The 14,057-nt window shown below is 44.0% G+C and overlaps 1 protein-coding gene across 3 annotated transcripts in view; it reads right to left on the reverse strand.

Annotated features, from left to right (window-relative positions):
- The window catches only part of sorcs2 (sortilin-related VPS10 domain containing receptor 2), a 511,416-nt gene that overhangs the window by 57,998 nt on the left and 439,361 nt on the right, over positions 1-14,057 (reverse strand). For all 3 annotated transcript variants that reach the window (XM_060915854.1, XM_060915847.1, XM_060915839.1), the window contains exon 11: positions 9,342-9,444. In XM_060915854.1, the coding sequence (XP_060771837.1) occupies positions 9,342-9,444 (103 nt within the window). The remainder of the gene's footprint in view (positions 1-9,341; positions 9,445-14,057) is intronic.

Genomic DNA, 14,057 nt, shown 5'->3' on the forward strand with positions numbered 1-14,057 from the left:
TCCAAATGCCTCTTTCCTTCCACACCCACTTCATTAATCTCACTTTCTTGCACACTCTCCCTGCTGTGTTTATCAATGGTAACCGTGAGATGAGATGAGCCACTCTGGTAGACCACACCCTCATCGCCTGTATGAGTATCCGCAGTCTCTGGGTCATTGTGCTTGGGCTTTGATGTGTCCACAGTGTGCCCTGTAGGAGCAGTGCTCAGCCATCCCTGTGTCCTCCTTACATCTGAGCCTTACATGGGCAGGCGAGACTTTTATGCCCAATATCCCACATTCAAAACACTTCATGCTTCCTGTATTCACATAAAGTATATAGGACTTCCCTTCATACTACATTCTGAAGGAAATATCCAGATTTGGCTTGTTCTGAAACATAAACACCTGCCTTCTGAAAGACACAACATGTCAATGTGGGGGGTTTTGCAATTCAGAGCCGGTGGTGTAGTGCTAATGACATATATATATATATATATATATATATATATATATATATATATATATATATATATATATATATATACACAAGAGACTCACAGTGATCTGGTTAATGAGAGAGTGAGAATGTAGAGGGTAAGGAGACTTTTTCACAGCCATGGGATCAGTGTCAGTGCTGGGGTGGCAATACTTTTTAGCATAATGATAGGTGCAACCAACATACAAGTAACAGAGCTAGAACAGGGTCAGGTTTTAATGGTGCAAGCAGAAATAACTACTAATTACTACATCACTGTGCCACCCTCTTAAAATATATGTTGAAAAACATAATTGGTAACATAACATAATTAATAATAATAATAATAATAATAATAAAAATAATGTATACATACATATATGTAAATGTATATAAACAAGAAAGCAGAAGTAATAAAAAATGTTTTTCCTCTTAAAAAAAATTTAATTAATTAAAATAAAACTTGAGTTGTTCAAATCTTCTGCATCTCCAGAGGATAATTCTTAAAGCACGTGGCAAAAAGTGGAAATACACACACACACACACGCGCGCGTGTGTGTGTGTGTGTGTAACAAATAGCAGAAAACAGGAGTAATACAATTCCTTAAATATTTTTAAAAATTAAACTTGAAACCTTCTGCATCACCCATGAATAAAACATCCCCCTGTGCCCAGATCTGACAGAATTCTGGCAACCTGTGATTCATCTTAAAAATAAGCATACTCGACTCCGAGTCTGGATTTCACTAACGGTGCAAGCATTTTGTTGGCATCCTGAGTGCCACCCCCTGCATTTTATTCTTCCTTGTAAACCAGACAGTGAGACTGGCCTGATCGGTTATAAAATCAGTTAAAACAACAGATTTTAGCTTTGAAATGTACTTTGGTCCATACAGTGGTGCTTGAAAGTTTGTGAACCCTTTAGAATTTTCTATATTTCTGCATAAATAGGACCTAAAACATCATCAGATTTTCACACAAGTCCTAAAAGTAGATAAAGAGAACCCAGTTAAAAAAATGAGACAAAATTATGATACTTGGTCATTTATTTATTGAGGAAAATGATCCAATATTACATATCTGTGAGTGGCAAAAATATGTGAACCTTTGCTTTGCTTTCAGTACCTTGTGCAGCAATAACTGCAACTAAACGTTTGCGGTAACTGTTGATCAGTCCTGCACACCAACTTGGAGGAATTTTAGCCCATTCCTCCGTACAGAACAGCTTCAACTCTGGGATGTTGGTGGGTTTCCTCACATGAACTGCTCGCTTCAGATCCTTCCACAACATTTCCATTGGATTCAGGTCAGGACTTTGACTTGGCCATTCCAAAACATTAACTTTATTCTTCTTTAACCATTCGTTGGTAGACCGACTTGTGTGCTTAGGGTCATTGTCTTGCTGCATGACCCACCTTCTCTTGAGATTCAGTTCACAGACAGATGTCCTGACATTTTCCTTTAGAATTCACTGGTGTAATTCAGAATTCATTGTTCCATCAATGATGGCAAGCTGTCCTGGCCCAGATGCAGCAAAACAGGCCCAAACTATGATACTACCACCACCATGTTTCACAGATGGGATAAGGTTCTTATGCTGGAATGCAGTGTTTTCCTTTCTCCAAACATAACACTTCTCATTTAAACCAAAAAGTTCTATTTTGGTCTCATCCATCCACAAAACAATTTTCCAATAGCCTTCTGGCTTGTCCACGTGATCTTTAGCAAACTGCAGATGAGCAGCAATGTTCTTTTTGGAGAGCAGGGGCTTTCTCCTTGCAACCCTGCCATGCACACCATTGTTGTTCAGTGTTCTTCTGATGGTGGACTCATGAACATTAACATTAGCCAATGTGAGAGAGGCCTTCAGTTGCTTAGAAGTTACCCTGGGGTCCTTTGCGACCTCACCGACTATTACACACCTTGCTCTTGGAGTGATCTTTGTTGGTCGACCACTCCTGGGGAGGGTAACGATGGTCTTGAATTTCCTCCATTTGTACACAATCTGTCTGACTGTGGATTGGTGGAGTCCAAACTCTTTAGAGATGGTTTTGTAACCTTTTCCAGCCTGATGAGCATCAACAACGCTTTTAATGAGGTCCTCAGAAATCTCCTTTGTTCGTGCCATGATACACTTCCACAAATGTGTTGTGAAGATCAGACGTTGATAGATCCCTGTTCTTTAAATAAAATAGGGTGCCCACTCACACCTGATTGTCATCCCATTGATTGAAAACACTGGACTCTAATTTCACCTTCAAATTAACTGCAACTGTTTAGTTGCAGTTATTGCTGCACAAGGGGGTCACACCAGATACTGAAAGCAAAGGTTCACATACTTTTCCCACTCACAGATATGTAATATTGGATCATTTTCCTCAATAAATAAATGACAAAGTATAATATTTTTATCTCATTTGTTTAACTGGGTTAAACCTCCAGTCTTCAGTATAAAACAAGCCTCCGAGTATAACAGTTTCAGCCATAGCAGAAATTCTCTTCCTACACCAACTGCTTCAAGTGCCTGGAATAAATAGCCATGATCAACCCTTTCAAAAGCTTTTACTTGATCCACCGATAAAAACTGTAATTTGCATGAATTCACCTTATGATCAATTATGCCTCTGACAACGAAAAGATTGTCCATTATGGTGTGGTTTGCTTGACAGTATGACTGTTTTTAATGCATTATTGTGTGCATGCACTGTTTTAGTCTGTGTGAAAGGATCTTAAAAGCACTGCATAAAAGTGCCACAGGTCTCCAATTTTTCAAGAATCCCAGATCTATTTTTTTTTTTTTTTGGAGCAGTGACAATACTCTTCTTGTGCAGCTAGCTGGTAAACTTCCACAATCAAATGAACACTTAAAAGCCTTGATAAGTCCACCCCTAAAAGTTTCCAAATCTGTTTGTAAAATTCATTCGTCAATTCACCGATTCCAGTTGCACATCCCACTGCATGCTCCTGAACAGTGGAGACCACTTCCTGCAGTTCAAGACCTGCATCCAGCATGTTGCTCTCTTCTGGAGTCAGTTTGGACAGATCCCTGAGTAGCTCCTCCCTACAGGGATGGGCTCAACACTGTAGAGATCTGCGTTGAATTCATTTGCTGCTCTCCTCATTTCAGTTGCCTCTGTGGTTATAGTGCCATCTGTTCACCGAACATACAGCATCTGGTTCTGGTGTGTTGCTTTTTGAGGGAGGTTGAAAAAAGGCACCTAAGACATCCATGTCCTTTGTATTGGAAATGCAAGATCTTATGAGGGCTTCTTTGGTTTGTTCATGAAGGAAGGAGCTTAAAACTTTTCTCTTTCCTTCTAGTAGACTGCCCATACCTGCATCAATCCTGCTTTCCAGCAAGTTTATTTCCGACTCAAGATATATTACATTACAGGCATTTAGCATTTGCTCTTATCCAGAGCGACATACAATGTATCCAGAGCAGACTGGGGAGCAGTTGGGGGGTCAGTGCCTTGCTCAAGAGCACTTCAGCCATTCCTGCTGGCCCAGGGGAATTGAACTGGCAACCTTTTGGTCCCAAAGCTGCTTCTCTAACCATTCTGCCGTGGCTTCTTGATTGCTCCTTTTACTGGCTCTGATGTGTGTGCTGGGTATTTATGATTGATTAAATAAATAAATAAAGATAGATTTGTGTTTTGCCTACCTCCCACCAAGAAACCCATCCCTCCATTATCTGTAGCAGCTTATCCTGTTCTACAGGGTCACAGGCAAGCTGGAGCCTATCCCAGCTAACTATGGGTGAGAGGTGGGATACACCCTGGACAAGTTGCCAGGTCATCACAGGGCTGACACAGAGACAAACAACCATTCACACTCATACCTATGGTCAATTTAGAGCCACCAGTTAACCTAACCTGCATGTCTTTGGACTGTGGGGGAAACCGGAGCACCTGGAGGAAACCCATGCAGACACAGAGAGAACATGCAAACTCCACACAGAAAGGCCCTCGCCGGCTGCTGGGCTCGAACCCAGGACCTGCTTGCTGTGAGGCGACAGTGCTAACCACTACACCACCGTGCCACCCCCACCAAGAAACCAAACTGTTTAAATACCCCTTGATATTTTCTCCACTCTTCCCAAAAAGCCTTAAAATTTTCATAGAAACCCTCAACCTAAAGAAGTTTTGTATTCAACCATCAGTAAAATCTGTGCATTTTTATTACAGGCATCATTACATCTCTTGTGATGCGGTGGTGATCTGTAAACCCAGTGGGAAACATGACTGCTTTTCTTGCTGCAGCGATCCTTGTGTTTGTGATTTTAACTCACATGTATTGTTTTGTACCCTGATTTTTTCCCTCCATACATCGACCAGGCCACATCAACTAGTGAACCTCTTTGCAGACTGCAGGTGTGGTTCCTCCCCATTTCTGTCTTATGTATAATCTGTAGTGCAGTTCCAGTCCCCTCCCATTACCACTACGGATTTACTGCCACTTTGTTGTAATACATTCATTATTTTTACGAAAGTGCTGTACCTTCTCACTGACAATATTGGGGTGTAAACATTTATAAACATTAATCTATGCTCTTTATTTCTGCCTGCACCATTAAAACCCTACGCTGTTCTAGCTCTGTTACTTGTATGTTGGTTGCACCTTTCATTATGTTAAAAAGTATTGCCACCCCAGCACTGAGCCCTTCATTTCACCGAGTACGATCTGGAAAAATCGCACGTGACCACACGCGACTATGATCGCAGCTATGTTTTCCCGTAGTCGCGGGCAAAATCCGTGCGACCTAAACCCATTATTTTCTGTGTACGCTCTATGTTCGATGTTATCTCATTCGACCTTCGATGTGTACGCTCTACCTGCGTCCTATATGCTCTGTAGACGCTTTACATACGCTCTACTTACGTCTATCCACTCGATCTGATGCGATCTTAACACGACCAAGGCTCATTCTGTTCGACCAATCTGCGACATAGCGTCGATCTCTCAGCGATCTATCCTCGCAAGTGCGCGACCTCAGCCAATCAAGGCTCTATCTTGGCTGATCTAGCTACGTACGAGTTGCAACGTACCCTCGATCAATACGATTTAGCCTGTGATATAAACGTTCTAGCCTCGCTCTGTATGCTCAATTCTCGATCTTTTCTAGACAGATTCTCGCCTGAGCTACGCGCAAATTTGTCACGGTCGCCCGGATTTGCGTGCGACCCACTGTGACCGTATAAAAAGACCCGCGATCGGTGGCCGACCATCAGTTTTTGACCAGCCTCCAAAGGGACAACATGGACCCAATCGCGCTGCATCATGCTATTGCGCCCTATTTATATGACATTCAGTCAAAAAAGTCAAAATCAAAGTCCTTCCCACGCCTTACAGTACCTGGTATTCCTAGGCAGTCTCCCACTCAAGTACTAACCAGGCCCAACTCTGTATGTGGCACATCGGGCGGCGCCGATCTCCGTTTCCATAGCCCTCGGCCTCTCACCTATTACATAGCTAGGGTTACAGTGGGGGGCTAGTCCTCTGGTAACCACGAGAGTTTAACTCCCCATGCACATCTGTATTGCAGCGTGCCTTGCCAGATGGCAGTAGGTACCATTTTTATGATGGTCTTTGGTATGACCCGACCGTGAATAGAACTCACGATCGAGAGGCGGACACGCTACCACTAGGCCACTAGTCGGTCCATGACATTCAGTAGGCGTAGCTTAATCGGATTAGGCAAAGATAGGTTGCAACTTAAGCGATGGTTGATCTTTATTGGTTGAAATAGGTCGCACCTTAATCCTCTTTAGAATCCAATTGTGCCCATGGGAAGAATAGGGAGCGTATGGGTCTAGGGAAGGTCTGGGCCAGGTTGCGCGGAGCGAGGCTTGATTGCAAAAGAGTGAAGCTAGATCGCACGGATCGAGTGAGTGTCGAGGACGGGCCGAGCAGCACAACCATGCGTGCAATCAGTTCTCGCTCGAGAAGACTGAGCATTGCTCATCCCCGTTCTAGCCTCGATTGTCTCTCGACCAATGCATCCTTTCCTCGACCTTGTTCGCTCTTTCGACGCTCTCTGTGCGACTTTTAGGTCAAGGCTCAGTTTTTTGACATGTCAAAAAAACGAGCTACGATCTCTTTGTCGGGGAGACCATTCCTCGACCACGTGCAACCACGGAAGACCAAGGCATGACCAACCCTCGGTCAACCATCGACTGCGTACAACCTGCGGCGACCAAGCCACGCTCTGAGATCGCAGCTCGGTCTTCCGGGAAGATTTCTCGGTGAAATGACCCCCTGACACTGATCCCATGGCTGTGAAAAAGTCTCCTTACCAACCACATTCTCACTCTGTCTCATTAACCAGATCACTGTGAGTCTCTTCTTAAAAAAATAAAAAAAATACATCAGTGCGATTTTGTTGTACTAGTTCTCCTATTATTGTTCTTTTTGGCCTGCCACCATTGATGTTTAAAGACTCAGTTCTTAACTTCTCTATGGGAGGAAATAACAGGAGAAAGGCAGAATAGGCCATGAGACCAACAGCTCCATACAGCGATAAATACTGATTTTAACCCTTAGCTCACTGTTAATGTTAAATGTTCACCTACTGGCTGTGCTTCAGATAAAGATTTAGAAAACTGAGAAAAAAAATGTTTTGTAGAAATAGAAAACACTCATGCACTTTCACGCCACACTCCACATGCCACTCTGACCCACCAACTCCCCAGAATGCACAAGAGAGAGAGAGAAAGAGAGAATATATCCACACACATACTTCCTGTTTCATTTCATGAATTTATATAGAGAAGAAATCTTTACAACCTTTAGAAAAAAAAAATCACGTGTCAAGGTGCATTTCACAACTTTATCCCCTGAAATTGTATGTTTTAAATCAAATAAACATATGTGACATCATGCTCGGGCGGCATGGTGGTGTAGTGGTTAGCGCTGTTGCCTCACAGCAAGAAGGTCTGGATTCGAGCCCCGTGGCCGGCGAGGGCCTTTCTGTGCGGAGTTTGCATGTTCTCCCCGTGTCCGCATGGGTTTCCTCCGGGTGCTCCGGTTTCCCCCACAGTCCAATGACATGCAGGTTAGGTTAACTGGTGACTCTAAATTGACCGTAGGTGTGAACGTGAGTGTGAATGGTTGTCTGTGTCTATATATTGGCCTTGTGATGACCTGGCAACTTGTCCAGGGTGTACCCCGCCTTTCGCCCATAGTCAGCTGGGATAGGCTCCAGCTTGCCTGCGACCCTGTAGAACAGGATAAAGCGGCTAGAGATAATGAGATGAGCTTAGACATCATGCTCCTGTACATACGACCCTGATTAATTGTTCAGAGGCGGCGGTAGGAAGTTTTGGATGAGGGGGCAACGTGTCGTGAGCCGAAAGCACACAAAATCTAGGGGGGTCCGGGGGCATACCTCCCTGGAAATTTTTGGAATTTTTAACCCTCTAAAATGGTATTTCCTGCATTTTGAGAGGCAAATTTTGGTGGAGTAAAGCTAAGTTTAATGTCTGTATTAGAGTACATTTTATATATGTACAAATACATCCATGTATTTTTTCTATATGAAGCAACCAATTATACTATTACGTAATTAACACCCTCTTATCATGGGTTTGGTACTTTCTACTGTGTTTACATGTGAGTAAATACATATACAGCGTTCAAATGGGCGGCACGGTGGTGTAGTGGTTAGCGCTGTCGCCTCACAGCAAGAAGGTCCGGGTTCGAGCCACGTGGCCGGCGAGGGCCTTTCTGTGCGGAGTTTGCATGTTCTCCCCGTGTCCGCGTGGGTTTCCTCCGGGTGCTCCAGTTTCCCCCACAGTCCAAAGACATGCAGGTTAGGTTAACTGGTGACTCTAAATTGAGCGTAGGTGTGAATGTGAGTGTGAATGGTTGTCTGTGTCTATGTGTCAGCCCTGTGATGACCTGGCGACTTGTCCAGGGTGTACCCCGCCTTTCGCCCGTAGTCAGCTGGGATAGGCTCCAGCTTGCCTGCGACCCTGTAGAACAGGATAAAGCGGCTAGAGATAATGAGATGAGATGAGCGTTCAAATGTACCTTGCTTAATTGAAGGAACCAAACTAGTGCATTCTCTCGTCATTGAAAGACGAGAAGGCAGCAGTAATAGGGGTCAAGTCCATGGTGTTCATGATATCTTAATGTACATGTAGCAGTGTGCAGTTGTTCAGTCGTTGTTTGGTCATCAAAGATCGAAGGTATGTCAACACCCTTTTCAAGGTGGAGAAAGCTTTTTGAGATGTTGCGGATGCCGCCATGGTGCCAGGATGAAGGGACGCAACAAAACAAAGGCACGCAGCAGGCTGTTTATTCACACTCCTTTTCTTCCTTGTAAATAGTCAAAGGACTCCTATTGTAACTTGGGGGGGCACAGCCCCCCCAACATAATTTTAGGGGGGATGGTTGCCCCCCCCCGCCTCCGCCCCCTCTGCCACCACTGTCATTTATAATCAAACTAATTCCTCATTTCACTAAGCATTAAAGGTTAATTCAAGCATCAATTACGATAGACATTTAGTACTCTATTAACTGACCATGTACTTCATTTGTGTATATTTTCATAAGAAGATTCATTCCTATATGGAAGAATCTTCCTACTACTTTCATTAGTCCCATTAAATAAAATAAGCATCTATCGTGTTATACTTCACTATGCAGAGCAAATTGAACAACTATCCTGCCTGAATAGAAAGCAGGAAGAATAATTTGCATCTCACTTCATTCTGCTTTGAAATACGAGTTGGCTTTGGCTGTTTATCTTGGAAGTGCACGCCTGACTACAATCTAATTGAATTCCTCTTTTAAACAAATTGCTGGATTTAGCCTAAATATCTGTGTCTAAAGTTGCTGTGCTTATAAAATAGCTTTTTTTCCTTCTTTTTTTGAAACTGACCTGCTCCCATGATGAGGCCGGGGGCGGAGTCTTTAGTGTGGACCGTCCCAGAAACGTACGGGTTATCAGCCCATCTCAGGTGGAGGTGAAGGTGACAGTCTGGCTATGGACAGAGAGAGAGATTCAGAAATACATTTAACTTTTATTCATTACAGTCTGTGATCTTTATTAATCTCCACCACCATGTTAATGTTTGTTGTTAACCCATGTTTATCTACTCATAGACTTTCACCTGCTATTCATTTTTTTCTTTTCACATGTGTATTTTATTAATCGATTCATACACTTATTTTCATTTGAAAAACATTTTCATTTGAACAAGACTCAAAAAGTTGTTTAATGCAACTGATGATTTATAACCCAAAAGTCTAGTTCTCAGTGATAAACACACACTATACACTATACAAGCAAAACAGATGGTGTTGCATTCCAACTGCATTTTGTCAGATGATTTCATGACATCATAAACTAAGCAGAAAACTCATAAAACAATTTAAATGTGTGTTTATGGCTTTGCACAAGCAATGTTCTTGGACTGAAGGTGTTAATATAGAGGCCGTCGCTTCATCAGAGGGAATTGCATTAAAGATCCCCTCCTGAGTCTTGTTACACACACCAGACTGTGTTCATGCTGGGAGAACAAGACTTCAAGTCCTTAGTGTGTGTGTGTGTGTGTGTGTGAGAGAGAGAGAGAGAGAGAGAGAGAGAGAGAGAGAGAGAGAATCTCTTTCACATACTGCATGTACTATTACCTATCATTCTAAAAATTCAACTGTAATTAACAGGGAGGGGGTGGAAAAGTATCAATGCATGACAGAGACAAAATTCCAGGAAATTTGAGGCAATCAAACAGAATAAGACAACACCTGTGGAATTACCAGGAGGGCTCAAGCAAAAGCCAATCTATTAGTGGAGAAAAGAGGACGATGTCTTGGTGACTCTTTACAGCACACACTGACATCTTTTACAACATGAGTGCCATGACAACAGGGAAGAAGAGGACAAAAGGGAATACTATAATGTATGGAAATAGAAGCAAATTTAAATGAACATGTACACCAATACTTCACTCACCTCACCACACATGTACCCAACACTTTACCCACCAAATCCCCATGTACCTAACACTGTACCCACACTATCCCCATGTACCCAACACTTTACTCACACTATCCCCATGTACCCAATACTTTACTCACACTATCCCCATGTACCCCAACACTTTACCCACAGTATCCCCATGTACCCAACACTTTACCCAAACTTTACCCATGTACTTCAACACTTTACCCAAACTTTACCCATGTACTTCAACACTTTACCCACACTTCACCCATGTACCCAACACTTTACCCACACTATCCCCATGTACCGCAACACTTTATCCACACTATCCTCATGTACCTCAACACTTTATCCACACTATCCTCATGCACCTCAACACTTTATCCACACTATCCTCATGCACCTCAACACTTTATCCACCCTATCCTCATGTACCCCACCACTTTACCCACACCAGGCCATCTCTGATTTACCACAAAATACCCTATCATGTACTCCAAAAGCATTCTGATCAAAATCCCATGTACACCGACACTATCCACACCCTATTCCCATCTGTCTTCTCCACCCTATAACATCTCCACCTAATCCCCAAGTATGCCAACACCACCCTTACCCCACCCTGATATATCCCACCAGCATCCCCCCATCCATATTTACCTCAGTACTATCCCCACCTTGTTGCCATGAGGTCTTATACCACTATCAGCATGTTATCCTCATCTGCGCTAACACCATCACCACCATTGCTAATCCTCTACCATTTCCATCCCATCACTCTGTGCAGCACCGCTATCCCCTCTCCACTGACATCCACATCCCTGTGTGTACCAACACTATCCACCCCACCTACAGCCTACCCCTAAGTGCACCAACACTTTCCCAAGCCCATCCACATCCCATCATTATGAGCATCAACACTATCCCCTCCCTATCTCCATTCCCCTCCCTATGCACCAACACTATCCCTTCTTCATCTACATTCCATCATTACGAGCCCCAACACCATCCCCAGCCCATTTACATTCCATCCCTATGTACCAAATGCTATCTTGAGCCTATTTACATTCCATACCTATGCACTCAACACGATGCTGAACACAACCCCAAAACCACCCCAAGTGCCCTAACACCATCCCTTCCCATCCCTGTCTGCCTCAAAGGACCAACTCTTTCGTAGCTGAATTACCATCTTTGCCATCACTGCAGAGTGATAATCTTCATTTTAATACCTTTCTATTATGAGTACATAAAAGACTGCACCCAGTCCTTTTGCCACAGCAAGTGAAGTTTAATTTGGATCCCATTACTGTAGATTCCTGCAGAACATAGCAGTGCTCCTCATTGTAATGCAGCTCTTTAACAGATACAATTCCTAAGTAATGCATTGTTGATGACAGACTCAGAGGAATGAAAAATAAATAAAGAGGCATGGAAGGAATAAGAACACTATGAATGGAAAGAGATGATTATGTGTCAAGGGCAGAAAAAAGACAGAATAGATCAATATCCATTGTATGTAACATAATACATGTAATGCATTTGTAAAAAAAAACAAAAAAAACCAGACTGTTCTATAAGTCTCTTTTCAGATAGCAGAGGTAACAGGAGATCTCTGCTAACTCTCCACTACCCACAATCCTTTCCAGTATGAGATGAGTCAACCTCGTTGCTGTGAGAGATCACTGGGTTCACATGCAAGTTTTAGCCTTGGGTATGCAGTGGATTAAGGAAAGAAAAGAAATGCAGAGTATAAAAACATTGTTTTACTGTATATTAATGATGTTTGTGTGACATTTTGAGAAGCTGAATCTTTTTACACAATACTAATAATAGTTACTCTCGTAAAGGGTTGATCTTGATTAAAAACCAATGGAAGCAAATGGCCACTGATTAGCATTATGCAAATAGTAGCATGCTGGAAGCTTCTATCCATTGTTTAACTGCTTGGGCATGTAGCTAACAAACAAAAGAGTGTGAAGAGATTAAATTAGCAGTATGCAAATACCATGCTAATTGTTGAACACTAGCCTCCATTTATTGTTTGCCCAGACACTGTTTTTAAACATGTTGTGGTCTTTGCAGATTCGGTTGCCCAATCTCTTTCAATGTGTGATCAGCCTCACAACCGGATTTCTTGTAGTCATGAACAGATTTTCTGAAATTTGTGCAACATATGCATATGTTGCAACAATAACAACAACAGAATGGAGCAAAGACAGCAAGGTTTCTCAACAAAATGCTTTAACGTGCCATGGAGGTTGGTGAAAATGCAGCAAAATTTTTTTTTTGTATTTCTTTATTATGTATTACTGTGGCAGTTCGTATGAGTGGGAGGAGCATAGAAGGACAGCAGGCCAGAATTAAGCTCAAAAACTTTTTTATTTTGCACTTTTCAGTCGCAATATAACTCGCCCAGCCACACACACACGCGCACACACACAAGTCGTCTGGTTGGGGAGAGAGCTCTCCCTCTGCTCTCGCTCTCTCTTTAAATAGGGTGCAGTCACTGGGGAAGACACACAAACACACATTAATAGACCTCAGGTGCAGTGATTCTGCCACTTACCTTCCCTGACTCCGCCCTCTGGTCACAGACCGATGCTTGATCACGCCCCCCGCTGCCACATACCCCCACCGCCCGACTCAGGCTGGGCGGCTGACCGGCCTGCAGCTGACTCTCCCCCCCGCCCCTTGACGGGAGAGGAAGTCCGCCACGACCATCTGCGCCCCCAGCCTGTGGATCACATTGAAGTTAAAGGGTTGGAGTGCCAGATACCAACGGGTGATCCGCGTGTTGGCATCCCTCATGCGGTGGAGCCACTGGAGGGGCGCATGGTCTGAACAGAGGGTGAAAGGGCGACCCAGCAGGTAGTAGCGGAGGGTGAGGACCGCCCACTTGATCGCGAGGCACTCTTTTTCGATGGTGCTGTAGTGCCCCTCACATACCGACAGCTTCCTGCTGATGTACAGCACTGGATGGTCCTCCCCCTCCACCTCCTGGGACAAAACAGCCCCCAGCCCCCTGTCCAACGCATCTGTCTGTAACATAAAGGGGAGAGAAAAGTCAGGGGAGTGTAACAGTGGCCCCCCACACAGTGCAGCCTTCGCCTCAGAGAAAGCTCGCTGGCATTGCTCTGTCCACTGGATCGGATCTGGTGCCCCCTTTTTAGTGAGATCAGTCAGCGGGCTGGTGACATCCGAATAATTAGGTATAAACCTACGACAGTAGCCAGCCAGCCCCAGGAACTGTTTCACCCCCTTTTTGGTCTTGGGCCTCGGGCAGGCCGCAATTGCTGCTGTCTTGTTAATTTGGGGATGCATCTGCCCGTTGCCCAAGTGGAAGCCCAGATACCGTACTTCCACCCACCCAATCGCACACTTCTTCAGGTTGGCTGTGAGACCCGCTCGCCTCAGCGACCTAAGGACGGCCCTCAGGTGTTGCAGGTGCCGCGGCCAGTCATTACTATAGATAATGATATCATTGAGGTACGTGGCCACATAGGTGGCGTGGGGGCGGAGGACCCTATCCATCAGCTGCTGGAATGTAGCGGGCACCCCAAACAGCCCAAAAGGAAGTGTGACAAACTGGTGTAAGCCAAACGGTGTGGAAAAGGCCGTTTTTTTCTCAGGATAATGGAGTCAAGGGGA

Source organism: Neoarius graeffei, chromosome 1 (genome assembly GCF_027579695.1).
Source record: "Neoarius graeffei isolate fNeoGra1 chromosome 1, fNeoGra1.pri, whole genome shotgun sequence".
Taxonomy (NCBI): Eukaryota; Metazoa; Chordata; class Actinopteri; order Siluriformes; family Ariidae; genus Neoarius; species Neoarius graeffei.